This window comes from Pinus tabuliformis, chromosome 3_1 (assembly GCF_031772625.1).
Source record: "Pinus tabuliformis cultivar Carrire ecotype Pingquan chromosome 3_1, CPIR1, whole genome shotgun sequence".
Taxonomy (NCBI): domain Eukaryota; kingdom Viridiplantae; phylum Streptophyta; class Pinopsida; order Pinales; family Pinaceae; genus Pinus; species Pinus tabuliformis.
The window spans coordinates 635,686,055-635,705,572 of record NC_142301.1 but is presented as its reverse complement, the minus strand read 5'-3'; the positions used below and the strand labels follow the sequence as shown (position 1 = coordinate 635,705,572).

General features: G+C 39.6%; 1 protein-coding gene across 1 annotated transcript; it reads left to right on the top strand.

Annotated features, from left to right (window-relative positions):
* The first annotated feature begins 14,268 nt into the window (after positions 1-14,268).
* LOC149188678 (caffeoylshikimate esterase-like) lies at positions 14,269-19,266 on the top strand. Its single transcript, XM_089413078.1, has 9 exons — positions 14,269-14,391; positions 14,740-14,790; positions 14,872-14,965; positions 15,896-15,928; positions 16,064-16,210; positions 17,525-17,655; positions 17,811-17,948; positions 18,514-18,612; positions 18,715-19,266. Exons 1-9 carry the CDS (start codon positions 14,389-14,391, stop codon positions 19,057-19,059), a joined length of 1,041 nt encoding a protein of 346 aa, XP_089269204.1. The 5' UTR covers positions 14,269-14,388; the 3' UTR covers positions 19,060-19,266.
* The last annotated feature ends 252 nt before the right edge of the window (positions 19,267-19,518 follow it).

Below are 19,518 nucleotides of genomic sequence, written 5' to 3'. Positions count from 1 at the left end.
AATGAAGCTCTGCGCCATCCAATATATACGCTTGCTTGCCATTTGGTGAAGGGGTGTCAAGCCATTAGGCCGACCCCTTAAAATCGTTTTACAAGCCCCTGCCTTAATATTTGTAAGTCGGCCTTTGCCTATGGGCAAAGCCTCCCCTACGCCACGTATAAGGCTTCCGCCTTCTTCCATTTCGCATTATTTTTCCAAGTGTTCCGTCGCACTTGTTTGTTGTTCGTCGCATTGTTTGTCGCAGGCCCGGAACCACCGTTCACCATCGCCCGCTCGTCGCACGGGTCGCCCGCCCGTCGTGCACGGGTCGCCCGCCCGTCGTTCACGGGTCGCCCGCCCATCGTGCACGGGTCGCCCGCCGGCGCGCCCGCCCATCGTGCAGCTGTGCCCGCTCGCACTCGCTGTTGTATAACCGCGATCGCCCGTGCAGACCCGCGCCCGTCCGTCGCACTTTGTAAGGCCCTTGCGACTCGGGCAGATGCGCGATGGGTGAGCACTCCTTCACACGATGGGTGGACGGTGAACGCAACCGGCGGGCGCCCTCTTGCACGACGAACAAACGACTCGGGTAAGTGTGCACGATGGGCGGGCGACCCTTGCACGATGGACGAGCGCCCTGTGCACGATGAGCCGGCGAGCAATGCGACGAGCGTGCGTGGTTATGCGGTGAGCGGGCACGGTTACACGATGAGCGGGCGGACCCGACGGCAGGCGGACGAACGCGACTTGGGCGGGCGACCCGTGGGCGACCCGTGCACGATGGGCGGGAGACCCGTGCGACGAGCGGGCGCGGTTATACAGCGAGTGGGCGGACAGTTGCACGACGAGCCGGTGAGCAACACGACGAGTGGGCGCGATTATGCGAAGGGCGGGTGCGGTCATGCGACGAAAAGCGAGCCATATATGCAAGCCATAAGTGCGACAAACAAATGTAACAATGCGACGAAGACTTAAGAAAATAATGCGAAGGGAGGAAGACCGAATGGAGACTTATACCCACGCGTTGGAGGAAACTTGCAATGGGCAAGCTGACCTGTATTAGAGCGTAGTGTGGGCGTTGAGCAAGGATGTGGGGGTCGGCCTTAAGGCTGGACACCCCTCCTAAACAACGCACAAGATTGTGTATAAATACGAAGGAGCTTGAGCTCGTTTTCATCATCGAATGATCACCAATCAGCTCGCACTTCTCTTGGGTGATAAGGACAGGGGTAAAACAAGCGCGCAGTAAGAGAAGTGCGGATATCTCATGCGCTTCTCTTGTGAAAGGCGCAGATTTTACCGGTGGTCGATCTTAAGGTATTCAGGGTGCGGTTTGGTTGCAGATTTGTGCCGGTCTTGAGGTAGTGTCATAGGTGGACCGGGTGGACACCTTTCTACCGTGCAAGAGTGCACGAATGTTATAAAGGCTGTCTATGCCTACATTGTAAAATATTCTAAGTGTTGGCCTTGGATTTTTCCAGGCACACTTTATGATGTATTATTGAAGATTTTCATAATATATTGTTATCGGGCAGACTTGTTCGGGAGTTTCCCCTCCCTTTATACTTGTGTGCAATTGTTATTGTTCTGGTTAATTGCATATTGGATAATGAATGTGTATGGGCTTCATTAAGTATAAAGGTTAATGCATTTTACTTGGTTGCGAAACACAAACTAAGTATGTTAATGTGGAAAGGCGTAGTCCATGTGTGCAAGTATTGTTAAAAAGAAAGTACACGGTGGTGCCGCACCTCGCCGGACACGGTTGGAAGACTACCGTAGGCCTGGGGGCGTGACAGGTGGTATCAGAGCAGCTGATCCGGATATTGAAGCTGCTACACACCTTTACCGAAGTAAAGGTGGTATCAGAGCAGGGTTTCTCGTAAAGGTTTGGATAAGGTTCAGGTGTTGAAGCATATCAGAGCTCGGTCTAGAGCTGGTGAGCAGGGTTGCTCGTGACAGTGGAAGCAAGCACTTGCAGGTGAAGGAAGTCGTTTCACACGAAGTGGAACAAGGGTTGGTTCATAGTTGCAGGGAACTTGGTGAAGCTGGTAAAGGTTGGAACCAGGTGTCGTAGAGTTGGGCAGGCGGTACTACGTGCTGATCATAAGATTTGGGCACTTGTCAGGTGGGCAAGTGGGACTACGTATGGACAGGTATACACGGTCTGGGCGTCTGAACGAAGTACGGACCGGGGAAGACGAAGTACAAGGCATGGCAAGTTTGAGAGAAGTTCAAGGGAAGCTCTTGCTTACCTTATGCAGGTTGAAAAGGTTGAAGGAAGAGAGGCCCCGAATCCATGAAGAACTTGAAGTCTTGGAGAAAAACATTGAAGAAGAGCTTCTTCAACTCGGTTGGACAATAGGGCAAGGCGAAGTTGCAGATTGTGCGACCCAGGAAGAGGAAGACATGATAGAAGAAGATGCTGCAGACTTGACTATGATGGAGGTCATACTTGAGGATGATCAAGTTGGACCAAGATCGTACAGTTTGTGGACATGGACAGATGAAGATACTTGTATGAGAGAACTTCATGATGATGAAGACATGATGGAGGATGAACTTGAAGCTGTTCAAGTTGGACCAGGATCATGCAGTTTGTCAGCATGGAGGGATGAGGACACTCGTATGGAAGAACACCATGATGATGAAGACATGATGGAGGATGAACTTGAAGCTGTTCAAGTTGAACCAGGATCATGCAGTTTGTCAACATGGATGGATGGAGTCACTCACATGGAGGAGACTCATGATGATGAACAAGGATTGTTGAGGGTTGCTGGACTTGTTGGGGCTACTTGTGACCTTATGGTTGAAGGTGCAAGGACCCGTGACAAGGGTGGAACTTGATGATCGTTGTGGATGATTGGGTCATGCTTTAGCCACTTGGCTAAGTGCCCGGCATGACTCATGAGCAGATTAAAGGGCACACTCTTGGGTGGACTTCTCATGGCCGAAACCAAGAGATGGTCTTGATGGACACTTTGGTGGGGGAGCTGTGATGGAAGAGACTCATGACATGAAGACATGGTTGGGTGACCGAGTTCACTAAACCGAAGATTGCAGCTTGGATGAGGATGACCGATGTTGTGATGTGTCTACTTGGTGGGACTACATGGGCAACTTAGTCATGGACATCAGGTTGGGGCATGGAGCATTCCTACTACATGGGGAGCTGGGGCATCTTGCAGAGACCCTTGGGCCGGGACTTGTATGCTTGCTAGCATGATGGTTGGGGATGACTTATGGGGCTCATGATGACATGAGACTGTTATGACTTGTGGGGACTTCATACATGGTGGACTTAGAGGATTTGACACATTGAGAAGCTGAGGTCAGGTGACTTTGATGCAGTATGGGATGCATACTTGAAAAGTACATGTATGGGCATGGCTTGGAAGAGTGACTTGATGTGGAAGATCGATGAGACACTTTGAGGTGATGGAGTCACGATGATGATGATGCCTTGGTGACTACACTTGGGCATAGGTTGAGCCGAGACTCAACTACTTTACGCAAATGATGATATTGGGATAGATGAGGCTGATCACTTGTAGCACATTGACACCAAACATCATGGACAGCATGTTGCAGATGAGATGGATGGAGCTTTCATGGACCTGAGCGTGGATTATGGAGATTGATTCTTGATGAGTCGAGGATGTGGCAGGATGCTTTGAGGAACAACTGATGGTGGCATGAGGATGTGCATACTCATTGTTTGGGCGTGATAGTTGGATTAGCTACCCAACTAGTTCAAACATGGGGGTCGACAATGTACAGAGATGTGTTGACATTATGTTGGGGTATCAAGGCAGCAGTTCACATGAGGACACATGATGAAGACAGGAGCTCAGTAATCATGGATCGAGACGACATCTGATGGAGTACATACCGTGGAGGCCTTGGTATGGTTGCCTTGGTGATAGTTGGTCACTAAGGTGCTACATGATGGAGATGGAGCTTTATATATATTGCAGTGATGTTTGCCTTATATGGAGGAGTCTACATCATGCTTGATGACGATCTTGGTAGGGAGCTACCGGGATGGTATGTTGTCGAGGACGACAACGATTTCAGGTGGAGGAGGATGTAAGGCCCTCGCGACTCAGGCAGATGCGCGATGGGCGAGCACTCCTTCACACGACGGGTGGACAGTGAACGCAACCGGCGGGCGCCCTCTTGCACGACGGACAAACGACTCGGGTAAGTGTGCATGATGGGCGGGCGACCCTTGCACGATGGACGAGTGCCCCGTGCACGACGAGCCGGCGGGCAGTGCGACGAGCGGGCGCGGTTATGCGGTGAGCGGGCACGGTTACACGATGAGCGGGCGGACCCGACGGCGGGCAGACGAACGCGACTTGGGCGGGCGACCCGTGGGTGACCCGTGCACGATGGGCGGGAGACCCGTGCGACAAGCGGGCGCGGTTATACAACGAGTGGGCGGACAGTTGCACGACAAGCCGGTGAGCAACGCGACGAGTGGGCGCGATTATGCGAAGGGCGGGTGTGGTCATGCGACGAACAGCGAGCCATATATGCAAGCCATAAGTGCGACAAACAAATGTAACAATGCGACGAAGACTTAAGAAAATAATGCGAAGGGAGGAAGACCGAATGGAGACTTATACCCACGCGTTGGAGGAAACTTGCAATGGGCAAGCCGACCTGTATTAGAGCAGAGTGTGGGCGTTGAGCAAGGATGTGGGGGTCGGCCTTAAGGCTGGACACCCCTCCTAAACAACGCACAAGATTGTGTATAAATACGAAGGAGCTTGAGCTCATTTTCATCATCAAATGATCACCAATCAGCTCGCACTTCTCTTGGGTGATAAGGACAGGGGTAAAACAAGTGCGCAGAAGAGAAGTGCACATATCTCATGCGCTTCTCTTGTGAAAGGCGTAGATTTTACCGGTGGTCGATCTTAAGGTATTCAGGGTGCGGTTTGGTTGCAGATTTGTGCTGGTCTTGAGGTAGTGTCATAGGTGGACCGGGTGGACACCTTTCTACCGTGCAAGAGTGCACGAATGTTATAAAGGTTGTCTATGCCTGCATTGTAAAATATTCTAAGTGTTGGCCTTGGATTTTGCCAGGCACACTTGTATGATGTATTATTGAAGATTTTCATAATATATTGTTATCGGGCAGACTTGTTCGGGAGTTGCCCCTCCCTTTATACTTGTGTGCAATTGTTATTGTTCTGGTTAATTGCATATTGGATAATGAATGTGTATGGGCTTCATTAAGTATAAAGGTTAATGCATTTTACTTGGTTGCGAAACACAAACTAAGTATGTTAATGTGGAAAGGTGTAGTCCATGTGTGTAAGTATTGTTAAAAAGAAAGTACACGGTGGTGCCGCACCTTGCCGGACACAGTTGGAAGACTACCGTAGGCCTGGGGGCGTGACACACTTGTCCGCCGGGTGACTCGCCCACTGTATGACCGCGCCCGCTCATCAGCTTGCCGGGTGACCGTGCCCGCCCATCGTGCACGGGGCGCCCGTCCATCGTGCAAGGGCGCCCGCCCACCGTTGTGCATGCCTACCCGGGTCACGTCCACCGCTTGACCATCGTGTGAAGGGGCGTTCACCCGTCGCACACCTGCCCAAGTCGCGAGGGCCTTACAGTTTGGGCCTCAGGGTGGCTAGGGAAATTTTTTTTTTTGTAAGTTTTTAATTTTTTTTTAATGTCGTGTTTTATTTTTATAATTTTATTTTTATTTGGTTTTTATATTATTTTACAATTTTTTTTTTAATGTTCTTTTTTTTTTACATTTTATAGTTTTTTTTGTGTCATTATTATATATTTTTTATATTTGATTTTTTTTGTCATGTTTTTTTTTTATGTTTTATTATTTGTTTTATTTATTTATTTATTTATTTTCAATATTTGAATTTTTTTGTTCATATATATATATATATATATATCTTGTAGGGTCCGTGTTGATACTTGTCTAGCAACGCGATCCCATTATGTGCAATTTGATAGTTGATTTTTTTTTTTTGCAATGTGTCAAGTTGTCTTAGGCCAAGATTTCAAAATCGCTATACATTTAGTATTTAAAAAGAATTACTCTTGTTATAATAACTCTTTCATTCAGGTGTTCATTTTTAAAGTTTTTTAGTCATAAAATTTTTCCCTAATGTCACACTTGAAATATTTTGAAAATTTAAGATTGTTTTGTAGTTATAATCTTTGGTTTTAATTCCATGGTTGAAAAATTGTCAAGATTTTAATTTTTTTCTATGTCATGATATTTTATCTTTAATGTTATGCTTGAAAACAATTATAAATATTTTTCTTAGCCCCATGCTTGAAAATTGTTCGAATTTTAAGGTTTTTCAAAGAAGTGATATTTTTAATTTAATGTCATGCTTAAAAATTGTTGGAATTTTAAGGCTTTTCAAAGACGTGATATTTTATCGTTAATGTCATGCTTGAAAATCATTGGAAATTTAATGTTTTTTAGAGTCAAAATATTTTATTTTTAACGTCATTATTAAAAAATGTTGAAAATGTACCCTAGAAAAAAGACGTTATTCTAGCATCAACAATTTTCGATTTCAAGGTGTTTTTTTCACCAAACAAATGGCTTTTATTTTTTTTTACTGTTATTTTTAAAAATATTGAGAATTTACTCTAAAAAAAATGGTGATGCAGAATCAACACTTTTTATTTTTGGGTTGTTTTTTCATGTTTTTTGGGGAATTTTGGGCTTGGGTACCCATTTTGAGGTAATAGTTCCTCTTTGATCGATAACTATGTTAAAATTAAGACTAAGTCAAACTCGAGAGGTGATGTAAAGAACAAAGGCAAATGGGATAAAAAGCGAGCAAGGACACAAAGTACAGATAACAAGGAGAATGTAGCATCGCCTAAGAATTTCAATGCATTAGGTAGAGGACAGGGACATCAGCCTCAAGAGCGGAGTAAGGAGCTCGTGCATTGTTGGACTTGTGGAAAAGACCACCTTAGGAGAGATTTTCCACAACATCATAGTGGCAGACCTTATATATATAGTGCACAGGAGGCGCAAACTATTGGAGATGTAGGCCAGAGTATTCCTTGTATCTATGTAGCCGTGGATAATAGGCAGGCCGAGCATCAGGCATCTATCATTGAGATGGATGGCAAGTTGTGTGATCAAGTTATTTCTATTTTGATTGACCTTGGATCTAATTATAGCTATGCTAGTAATGACTTGGTGGATAGGTGTGGTTTGAATAAGGAGTTGCATGCAGAGTCTTGGTTTGTGCAGTTGGCTACAGGTACGAAGAAGTGAGTTCATCATTAGATAAGAGCTTGTGCATTTGATTCGAATGGTATGCCTACCACAAAACCTTTGAATATATTGCCGTCGGGTTCATACAGTATGTTATTTGGCATGGATTGGTTGTATTTACATTGAACCAAGTTTGGCTGCTATGACAAAGCTATTGAGTGCGTTGATGACAATGGAGAACCAAGAGTCTTGCAAGGTAAGAAGAAAGGCACATTAGTTAGGATGGTGAAAGCTATGCAAGAAAAGCATAGCCACAGGAAAGGGTGCAAGCTATTTGCAATACATATTTCTAGTGATAAGGGTAAGGGGGTTGAGGATGCAGATGTGTTGAATAAGTACCCAATTTTATAGTAGTTCACGGATACATTTCCTGAGGACATTACAGAGTTGCCACCTCATAGGGAGGTAGAATTTTCTATTGAGTTAGTGCCAGGGGCAACTCCAACATTGAAAGAACCTTACAGGATGAGCACACCTGAGTTGGTTGAGTTAAAGTTGCAGTTGAAGGAAATGTTGGACAAGGGATACATTAGGCCAAGTGTATCACCTTGGGGGTGCACCGGCCTTGTTTGTGAGGAAGAAAGATGGTGCCCTCATATTATGCATTGATTACAAGCAGTTGAACAAAGTGACTATTAAGAGTAGGTACCCTTTGCCAAGGATTGATGATTTGTTCGATCAGTTGAAGGGAGTAGCGGTGTTCTAGAAGATTGACTTGAGATCCAGATACCATCAGGTAAGCATCAAAGAGGACGACATAAACAAGACTGCATTCAGGACTAGGTATCAACATTATGAGTTTTTTGTGGTTCCATTTGGCTTAACTAATGCTTTAGCTATGTTCATGTGTTTTATGAATAGTGTGTTATGTCCATATTTGGATAAGTTTGTTATTGTGTTCATTGATGATATACTAGTATATTCTAAGAATGAGGAAGAGCATGCAGAGCACTTGGCAGAAATGTTGAGGTTATTAAGAGAGCATGAGTTGTATGTTAAGCTCAACAAATGTAGTTTCTTTCAGACCGAGGTACACTACTTAGGACATGTTGTCTCCAAGGAAAGAATTACAGTGGATCCAGAGAATATAAGGGCCATCATGGAGTGGGTAGCTCCTAAGAGTGTGGATAAGGTGAGATCTTTCATGGATCTGGTAGGCTACTATAGGAGGCTCATCAGGAACTTCTCATGGATTTCTTATATTATCACATCATTGTACAGGAAAGGTAATAAGTTCGAATGGACTAAGGAGTGTGAGGCTAGCTTTAATTAGCTTAAGCAATTGCTAACACATGCACTAGTACTATATATTAGAGATTTAGAAAAAGAGTTTGTGGTATGCACAGATGCTTGCAAGAGAGGGCTTAGTGGAGTCCTTATACAGGATGGACATGTGGCTTGTTATGAGTCCTGGAAACTAAACGAACACGAGCAGAACTATCCCATGCATGATCTCGAGTTGGAAACGATTATACATGCATTGAAGATGTGGAGACACTACCTTATTAGCAGGTGATTTTTTCTTATGATTGATCACATTAGGTTGAGGTATTTGTTTGACTAGTCAAATTTGAATTCCAAGCAGGCTAGATGGTTGGCCACGATCATCGAGTTTGACTTCGAGATCAGATACATCAAAGGCAAGGAGAACTAAGTGGCAGATTCTCTTAGTAGGTGGGTATAGGTTAATCACTTGACATCTATGAGCTCTTATGGGACAGATTTACAGGATAGGATCTTGCACAAGTTGCAGCAGGGTGATAGTACAGGTACAAGTAGGGTCATGGTACATGTGCAGGTACAGGTACATGTAGTGGTATAGGTACAGGTATAGGTATAGGTACAGGTGTAGGTGCATAGGACTTGGATTATTGTCTTACAACAGATGGATTGGTTAGGTTTCGAGACAAGATATATGTGTCGATAGCAGTGAGCTCAAGAAGGTGATGTTGAGGGAGTTTCATGTGAAACCATATTCAGGTCACCTAGTTTATCAGAAGACACTCACAGGGGTGAAGAGATATTACGGTTGGGTGAATCTGAAGAGGGATGTAGAAGAGTGTATGGATAGATGTTTCGATTTTTAGCAAGTGAAGGTAGAGTGCAAACATCCAGGTGGACTGCTACAGCCAATCGCTATCCCGGAGTGGAAATGGGAGGTCATTTCCATGGATTTCATCATAGGGTTTTCAACGACAGTGAAGCATCACGACTCGATCATGGTCATTGTGGATAGGTTAAAAAAGGTTGTATACTTCATTCCAGTGAAGTCTAAATTCTCAGCTAGTGATGTGGCATAGGTATTTATCAGAGATGTTGTTAGACTACATGGTGTTCCAAAGAAGATTGTGTCAGACAGGGATGCGAAGTTCACTTCCAAGTTTTGGAAGAAGTTATTTGCAGGTTTGGGAAAAAAGTTGGCCTTCAAAACAACTTATCATCTGTAGACAGATGGAAAGAAAGAGAGGATCAACATGATATTGGAGGACATGTTGAGGATGTATGTGATCCATTAGCAGAGGAAGTGGGAAGAGTATCTCCCTTTGGTCAAGTTTGCATACAATGACGGTTATCAAGAGTCACTGAGGATGAGTCCTTTGGAGGCATTATATGGGTGTAATTGTAACACTCCCATTAGTTCAAGTGATCCAGTTAGCAAGGTACTGACTGGACCGGTATGTTGGCAAACATGGAACAGGAGATGCAAGTGATCAAGAAGAATCTCAAGGTAGCACAAGATAGGCAGAAGAGTTGTGCAGAAAGGAACAGGTTGTTCAAGGAGTTTCAGGTTGGGGAATAGGTGTACTTTCACATCAAACCGAAGAAGAGCTCCTTGCGGATTGGATCACGTGCCAAGCTGGCACCGTGGTTTTTTGGACCCTTCAGTATCACCATGAAGATTGGGCCAGTAGCTTATTGACTTGCACTGCCTCCGACAGTGAAATTCCATGATGTTTTCCATGTCTCATTGCTTAAGAAGTATGTTAAAGATGTTGATCATGTGGTTAACTGGTCTATATTGCAGGTGGAACTAGATGGAGAATTCCAACTAGAGCCTCAATGCATATTGTAGAAAAAGGTGCTCATGCTCCGGAACCAAGCAATCGAGAAATTTAAGGTGCAATGGAAGCACTTTGGGCCCAATGAAGCTACATGGGAGATGACAGATTAGATAAGGACCATGTATCCTTCCTTGTTTGTCAGTTAAGGCAAAGTGGCTTGATATGGTGGTTTGGTGATTGGTAGTTTCTTTATGGTGGTTTAGTATTTTCTTATGACGACTTAATATATGAAAGTTTATCGTGGTTTAGTATTTTCATATGTTGGTTTAGTATCTTCTTAAATATGATGTTAGTATATGTTTGATATATGTTTTGGTATATGATTTGGCATATGTTTTGGTATATATATATATATATATATATATATATATATATATATATATATAGATATATATATATATATGATGATGATGATGTTTCTATATGTACACCCGTGTATGGATGTAAATACCATAACGAGCTATGTTATTAAGTTCCACTATGTGGTATGGGTGTCATGTGATTATGCTATCACGTGGTTATGTTATCATGATGTTGTGATGTTGTATGAGTTGGCACTCAGCATGATGATCATTGTAAATACCGTAATGAGATGTGTTATAAACCTCCACTATGTGGTATGTTGTCATGATGTTTCTTTCTCTTGAGAAAATATTTCATTGTAAATACTGCTTCAAGCTGTGTTATAAAGCTCCATGAGTAGTATGTCTTCTCTCAGCAGGTTTCTAAGGTATACGTGTGATTGAACACTAAGGATGGTTTCCTCCAAGGAGGAGGGTTCTGTAACAATCTTGGCGAAAATTCCATCTAATAAATATTAAAAACAATAACCACTAATGACTCTGACACTTATTCCAAGTTGAATGTTGGGTAAGACATCCTAAGGGGTGTTCATTTGGTTGTTTATGGCTAACGAAATTGGCAAAGGCAAAGGTTAAGTCATTAAAATGAATTTTGGCACAATTACTTATGAAAATAATGGAAATTAGGAGGAAAAGGAGGTGAAAGGTCACAGGTTGCATGTGAGGAGGAAAATGAAGGAAAATGATGGAAAATGAAGAAAATAGAGGCCTCATTCATAAAAGGCTTATAAGAATCAGTTGGTAACCTTTTCTCGGTTCAATGTAGGAGCCCTCTATTTTTTTTTCTTTTTCTCTCTCATACTCTTGGATACTTACAATTTTCTTGGAGCACTCTTGGAGGGTGTGGCATACTTGGATTCTTGGAGCAAGAAGGCAAAGGAAGAGCAAGAAAGCACCTTAAGGCATTGACATCAGCATCTACATCAGATTTGCTTGCAGGTAGCAAGATGCAAGTATGATTTCTTCACTAGTTTGAACATGCATGACATGTGGATGTGGATTCTTGGTCATGATCTATCAATGACATGGAGGATTGCCTAGATTGAAAGTGGATTGCCTAGCCTTGCCATTTCTTGGATAGCCATGGTGATTGTGGGTTTATTTTCATTTTTTTGTTTTGGTTGGTTATCTTGTTTTCTTAGCTTGAGTTGAGTTATTAGATCCTAGAGCCTTGGCTAGGAAAATGCTCTAGAGTCCTTGGTGGGTTGAGTTACTAGTCCTGGAGCCTTGGTTGGACAAATAGCTCTAGAGTCCGACGACAACTGTGGGTTGAGTTACTAGTCTTGGAGCCTTGGTTGGAACAAATGCTCTGGAGCCTAGATGGCTAGGATGGAGACCGATTTGGTGATGGTTTTGGTGATGTATGACCATGAGGTGGAATTACTATTTGATGGGTTTAGGTGGATGGACTCTGCAAGACCTGGATGAGTTTTGATTGATGTGTTTTATTAGATCCCACATTCATGCTTGGAATATGGCATGGGGGTGAATGGATGAAGAGAGATTTGGCTCAACCATTCTATGACTGGGTGGAACATGGTAGTCCCATCTCCGGTTGATTCATTGCATTCATTAATAAGAAATCCATTCCCTTTATTTTCATGTGTAAAAGTACTGATGTATTTATGGATTTGATGGCTAGTATGTTTATTGTATTTATGTTCCTATTGTGCTGGTCATATGCACATTTTATGAAAGTAACTAAGTATGGCTCTCAACATGTTTTTACTTGTATGTGAATGAATAGTGTGCCTATGACTTAATAAATGATAATGTAAAAAATGACATGAGGGAACAATTCTTCATAGTGATTCTAAGATAAGTATGAGATCCCTACGCTTAACTCTATTATTTACACCAGTAGGTTATATGTCGATGATATGTTTGACAAAATGCCTATCATGGTTAGCAGGAATCTAGTCAAGATCTTGAACAAGTATTTTCTTAATATTGTCATTTCTATGTTACTTCACTCGTTTGAAGAGATGGATCAGTTCTGGGTAGTGACTTGGGCTACTAGGGATTTAATCAAGGTCTTGAACAAGTATTTTCTTTAATACTGTCATTTCTATGCTACTTCACTGATTTGAAGAAATGGATCAGTTCTAGGTAGTGAGTTGGGCTCTGGGCCTGAAAAAGTGGCTCAAATCTCAGAGTCGCTAGCATAGCACTGTCCATAGTCACTAACAGGCAGGCTTGTGAGGGAGACTTTAGGTTGTTAGTCGCTCCTTTGACCATAACATGAGAGCGACTATGGCCTAAGAGACCTAAACAACAGTTGGACCCATGGAGTGGCTAACTTGTCCTCTGAGGGTTATGTTGATATTGGATGTTTGTATGGCGTGTTTCTGTTGATTCCACTTCCTTAAGGTGACTTAGGAGGTCGAATCATATCATAGTGGCCTCTCGTGGCATATTTACCCCGACTAGACAGTTGCTTAGGTAGATGTGGGAGAAAAGTGTTACACTTTAACCAACATATTATCACAGACCAAAAACTACAAGTAAATAAAGAAATGCAAAGTAACATTTACATAAATGATTATTAACATTTCTTTTATTTATAATTCACATGTGCAATGCGCATGCTTTGAAAGAGTTCAATCATAATGTTTGAACTTGTTTTTATACTTCATGATTAATATTGTGTATTTTAATGGGGTGTAATTCAATTTTCTATTTTGAAAAGAAATATTCATGATGTTTTGTTCAAAATTTCATTATAATTTAAAAAAAACTATAATATAATTATAATAAGAGATTTAGTTAAATCAATTTATATAGGGAAAAAAATTACCATCACCCTCAACAACCCAACAATCACAGACCCGAATTACCCAACAATCACAGACCCGAATTATGGGAAAATAATATAAATCTTACAACGGTTAAAATTTGCCATCGGACTCAATTTTGGGTAACAATTATCATATTCGACTGTTAATATACCTACAACCCAAACAATTATAAAATTAAGATAAGTTCATGCTTAATTTAGGAATCCGCGGGATCCCCGAAGGATGTTGCATCAATCCGGTATCTAAAGAGTGCGAACTGGAGATCAAATAGGGATATTGTAGTCGAAATAGTGGGAACCGTTGAAAAATTATAAAACAAAATAAATGGAAAAAATCCATGCCATTATTCATTCGAACTCCAGCCAACCAGGACTGTGTCTCACGCGGAGCCACGCCTGCTACCTACAGCACACGATCGGTCGCAGGGGAATCATAAAAATTAAAAATCACACAACAACTCAGAATTGAGATATAAAAAATTTAAGGACTTTGACATTCACAATACCTACACAGAGTCTATTAATTTCATTTTCTTTAAAGGGGTTTGGCATTCACAATACCTACAGAGAGTCTATTAATTTCATTCTCTTAATGTATTTTTATCAGGAAGACTTTGGTGCGTTTACTTCTTCGTACAGGGGGGCCATGGATATCCTGTATTGTAGGGCTTGACTATGACTAATTTGCCCTCGCGTTAGTTAGAAGCGTTGAAAAACGCGATTCATGGCCCCAATTGTCTTTAAATTGACGATATTGGATCTCTCTTTGCAATAGTAAACCTTCGTTCTAGTTTTTGTGCGTGGTGTTCCATAACGAATTCCTGAAGTTTTAAAGGAAGAGGATTGATTCGTTATATATTTGGGTGCAGTCTGCTCAGTTCATCTTCTGTAGTTGTTTATATGGTAAGCAATTTTGTTGAGGGTACTTCGCAATTTTTTTTCTTAGAGACAGTCCATATTGAAGAGATATTATTGGAATTCAGATGCTATGGATAAGACTCCATGAAAATTGTTATCCATGAAAATTGGCTACTGAAAAGTAGGATCTCTGCTTTTGTAATTGAATCTAGGCAACTGCAAAAAAAAATTGTGAGCATACATGATATTTCAGCCTTTGGGGGATTTTCATTATTGTTCGACCCACTATTTATTTAAGACTTTTAATAGTACAGTTCAGAGAATATTGAGTGCTTATAAATTCATATCTTTTTTAACGACAATATTTGAATCTACGGTTTTTAACTTTTTCAGGAGCCTGCGAACATGTCAGGGGATCAACTCAGCAACGTTAAATATGAAGAGGTGAATAACAGAACACTACCTTAATACTATTAAATAGACAGGCTGATTCGCTGATGTTCGTTAAACTCAATTGTGATCCAGGAATTTATTGAAAGCTCGCGAGGTGTGGAGCTATTTACGTGCAGATGGCTACCGGCAGATAGAGAAGCCAAAGCCGTAATATTTATCTGCCATGGTCAGCATCAAATAGATTTTCAATTCTCTAGGTCGCCATTTTTATTTGGAGGGTTGATTTTAAGAATTTTTTTTAGAAAGAAAAGCTGTATTGTATTATAATGAACGTGTGTAATAGATCTTTCATATGTGATAAGAAGAATGTAGCCCTGATGAGTCTGAACATAGTATATAGCCTAGACATATCAGCAGTCCTGTCATCACCAAAAAGACGGAAATAATTGTGACATAAAATATATACAAAACATATGCTTAGACAGTTCTTGACAACCTAAACAGATGTAAACATTTTCCTGGACGGATCAAAGGAGAAAAACATAAAAAAAAGGGATCAGAATCCCCGGATACAAAATTCCTGAATGTTATATAGGCGGTAGGCATACAAGTTCCAAGCCCTGTAGATATGCTGAATTGTTAATTCCGGCAAATTTTTCCAAAAAAACATTATCCGATCCATCCCACAGAGAGATAAGGGCAGCCTACAAAACTATTTCCATTTACATGATCCACCATTGTTTCATTGGTGGATTTTAAGAATATTTTAAAATTTGACAAATTAATTTTTTTTTTTTAATATTGATATAATCTTAATAGCCATCTTTATTTAGATTGTTGATTTTAAAAATATTTTAAAATTTGACGAATCTTTCTCTCTTATAATTTCTAAAAATTACCATATAGATAAATTCAAAAACCTGAATCAACGATCTTAAAAATATTTTAAAATTTGACAAATTAAACTAATACTTATAAATTAGATTCCAAAAAATCTCCAAACTTACCATACCAATAAAGTCACCTGTCCTTAATCTTAATCAGGATTCCATCACTCTGTAAATTTGTTAAAGTGATTGAGGATTCCATGACTCTGTAAATTTGTTAAAGATTTTTGGTTTCTATTGTTTAATTTCTTTCTTTTTCCTGTTTGTAGGCTATGCCATGGAGTGCAGCGTTTTCATGGAAGGTACTTTGACTGGCTCTATCCCTGGTTATTTTGGTTCCATGGATTATTAATAAATATGAACAAGATGTCGATTTCTCAGCTATGTTTTCTATTAATTTATCTTCAAAACTAACAATCCATTGGGCCTATTCACAGACACAGGAGTGAGGCTAGCAAAGGCTGGGTATGCAGTATTTGGTATAGATTATGAAGGACATGGAAAATCTGGTGGAACACGTTGTTACATACAAAGCTTCGATGACCTTGTAACGGATTGTGCAACTTTTTTCAGAAGCGTAGCTGGTACGTATAATTGGTATGTTGGTATATTTACAGTATTCTTAGTTATTATATAATGTGGGTCAGGGGTGTTTTAACGAGGATGTGTAAAAAATAAATAAATTAATTAAAATTAATTATATATATTATTATTTGTTTAATGTTGTTGAATTGAGGTTTTTTATCAATTTTATGAGAGATTTTTGGGTGTAAATTATATGAAATTTCATTTGTCGAGGCTTTTTAACCTACATTGTGGTTCATCGTCAAGACAAGTTAAAGAATCAGATCCAGTATGCATGTTAAATACTCCGAGCAAAACATCCAACGGGTATAATCTTTGACCAAGCAACGGCTAACTTGACAGGACCCCGGGTAGACCCAGGGTATAATTATATTCTATAGTTAGTTTTATTCTATATAATACTTAAATTATTAAAATTAAATAAATAATAGATAATACCCGTCATGTATAACTAAGTATTAATTTAATAATCATTTAATTTAATTTAATAGTTATATATTTATAATAATAAATTATTAAAACTTTGATGTAAATTCATTGGTCTTTTTAATTGACGTATTTTAATTTTTAATTTAATACCCGGGGTCCTATCTAACTAGTTGTTTCCCAGTGAAAGTCAATAACCGTTAGTCAATAAATCTATGAATTTAATATATTATAGTTTTATTATATATATTACTTAAATTATTTTATTTTAATATTTATAGGAATAAAAATTAAATAAATATAAAATTGTTAATACCTCTTAGCTATGACTAACTATTAATCTAATAATCATTTAATTTGATTTAATAATTATATATTTATACATACATTTATAATAAAAATTAAATTAATTATAAAATTATTAAAAAATTTATGTAAATTCATACGTCTCTTGAATTGACTTATTTTAATTTTTAATTTAATATAATTATACCCAGGGTCTTATCTAACTAGCCGTTTATAGTCAAAGGTAGTCGTTGCTTGGTCAAAGATTATAGCCATTGGGTATTTAACATGCATACTGGATCTGATTCTTCAACTTGCCATGACGATGAACCACAGTGATGGGTTGGAAATGTGTCGACAAATGAAATTTCATGTGATTTATGCCGAAGAATCTCTCATAAAACTGTTTAATGTTATTTGAGATAGTTTAATTGATAATAATCATGGAAATGAAGTTTTATCAAATTAGAAATCTTAGATTCAAATCTTATCTTATTTTCTATCTAAATAAAAAATTAAATTAAATATAATAAAAATATAATATTTCCAAATTTAAAAAAAAAATATACACACTAACAAAATCAATATGGATTATATTACAGAGAGTATTAAGTATAAAAAGAAAGCGAGGTTCCTTTACGGTGAATCAATGGGAGGAGTTGTGGCACTGCTCATCCACAGAAAGCAACCTAACTTTTGGAATGGTGCTCTACTTGTTGCCCCTATGTGCAAGGTATTGTTTTTGAAGCTTTTTTCTTCTAGTTTAAGGGATTAGTTTAACTTATAATCATTATAATTGTAGGACATTATAGTAGTTCCATACTAATTAACTGATTATCCCATTCAAATTCCGCAACATTGATAAATACTATTTTATGCTTACTGCAGATTGCAGAAGAGGTAAAGCCCCACCCCCTGGTTATCGGCATATTGAAAAAGTTAACTGTCATAATCCCAACATGGAAGATTGTACCTATTCAGAACATTATAGATACTGGCTTTAAGGATCCAGAAAAGAGACAAAAGGTAATATAATAAATTAGTTTATTGATCCTTTTATTCGATTAATAATATTTAAATAGTAGAAGTTTCAGGGTTAGTATATATAGTTGAATTTTGTGGTTAAAGCATTTTTGTTATTAAGAGATGCTTTAGTTTAAAAATTATGTTTTTTTTGTTTTGAAAGTTATGGAAATTTTGGTCAAATTTAATAAAAAATTTGGTAGGGATTTTTATAAATTCAAGTAAAACCTGTTAAAATTTTTAATTTTAGTCGTTAGCCGTTTTAGACGTTTTTGATAGTGCTGAATCTATTTCCACCATAAAAACATGATTCAAACACTTCATCTACAAAATTGTTTAAATTTTTTTTACCCAAATTCTAACTACTTTTAGCAGTACAAACAATTCCTCCATCTCCGTAAACTATTCTTTAATAAATTATGCGTTTAATTCATTTAATACTTTAAAATCTGTAATGTAAGAAGTGAATTTTTTTTTATATATCTGCGGTGAACTGTAAACCACAGAGAAAAAAAATCCATTCAAATTGTGGAAATTAATTTGACTTTCTTGATTTGATGAAACACAGATTCGAGCAAACCCCTATGTTTATAAAGACAAGCCTCGTGTAAAGACGGGTTACGAGCTCCTCATGGCTAGTTTGGACATAGAGAAACGGCTGGACGAGGTACGGAATTTTAACATTGAATTCAATTATGTCTGAATCGCAACTTTCCTGGCGTTCTCATTAGAGAGGTTATCGTTGGTCGCACTGAATTATACTGTGCAGGTGAGCTTGCCTTTTCTGATTGTTCATGGCCAAGACGATAAAGTAACAGACCCATCTGTGAGCCAATTGCTGTACTCTTCGGCCAAAAGTTCTGACAAGACGCTGAAACTGTACCCTGATATGTGGCATGGTTTGACTTTTGGCGAACCCCCAAAGCACGTTGAATTGGTGTTCTCGGATATCATTGCATGGTTGGGCGAGAGAAGTGAAGCAGCAGGCCGGTGCCATGAAAACGCCCACTTCCAAAAGTCGAGCGTTTCTGAATCGGCCATGATGTCGGCAGAAAGAGAAAGAAAGCTTTCCAAAGACAGCCTGTCTTCAAAGAAAGTACACAACGTATCTTGATGTGAAAAACTGGGGAAACGAACTGGTTATAAGGTATTGGTGTGAAAATGTTTTCTGGGTTTTACACCATCACATCTTAACTTTCATTCAACCGACACCGGGGCGATCCGTGGGATCTAAATAACTTTCATGTAACTGAACAGGGTGATTGAAAAAGTTCAGAAAGACATTGGATCTGCGTCACTGGGGTCCAATTATGGTGGCGGTAATAGTGGGCAAGAGTTAACGGGCTTGTTATTGGGTATTAAATGCCCGGGTGTAGTGATAGATAAATAAAAAATAATGGTGTGTGTTAAAAAATTATTTGGACACATGTAGCCGGGCATTTAATGCCCAATGACAGACAAATTAGCTGTTGCCGTAATAGTTTAGAAAGCTTTGTTAACTAGTTATAATTAGGGTAGGTGGGTACCGCCATTCAGATGTAAACTTAAAATATTTTTACCTATACATATTTCA

What these genes read in the sequence shown, in the direction of transcription:
- LOC149188678 (XM_089413078.1), top strand. An exon ending in TTGTTGCCCCTATGTGCAAG is followed by an intron (nt 17,656 to 17,810) that starts GTATTGTTTTTG and finishes TGCTTACTGCAG; the next exon opens with ATTGCAGAAGAGGTAAAGCC. An exon ending in TAGAGAAACGGCTGGACGAG is followed by an intron (nt 18,613 to 18,714) that starts GTACGGAATTTT and finishes TATACTGTGCAG; the next exon opens with GTGAGCTTGCCTTTTCTGAT.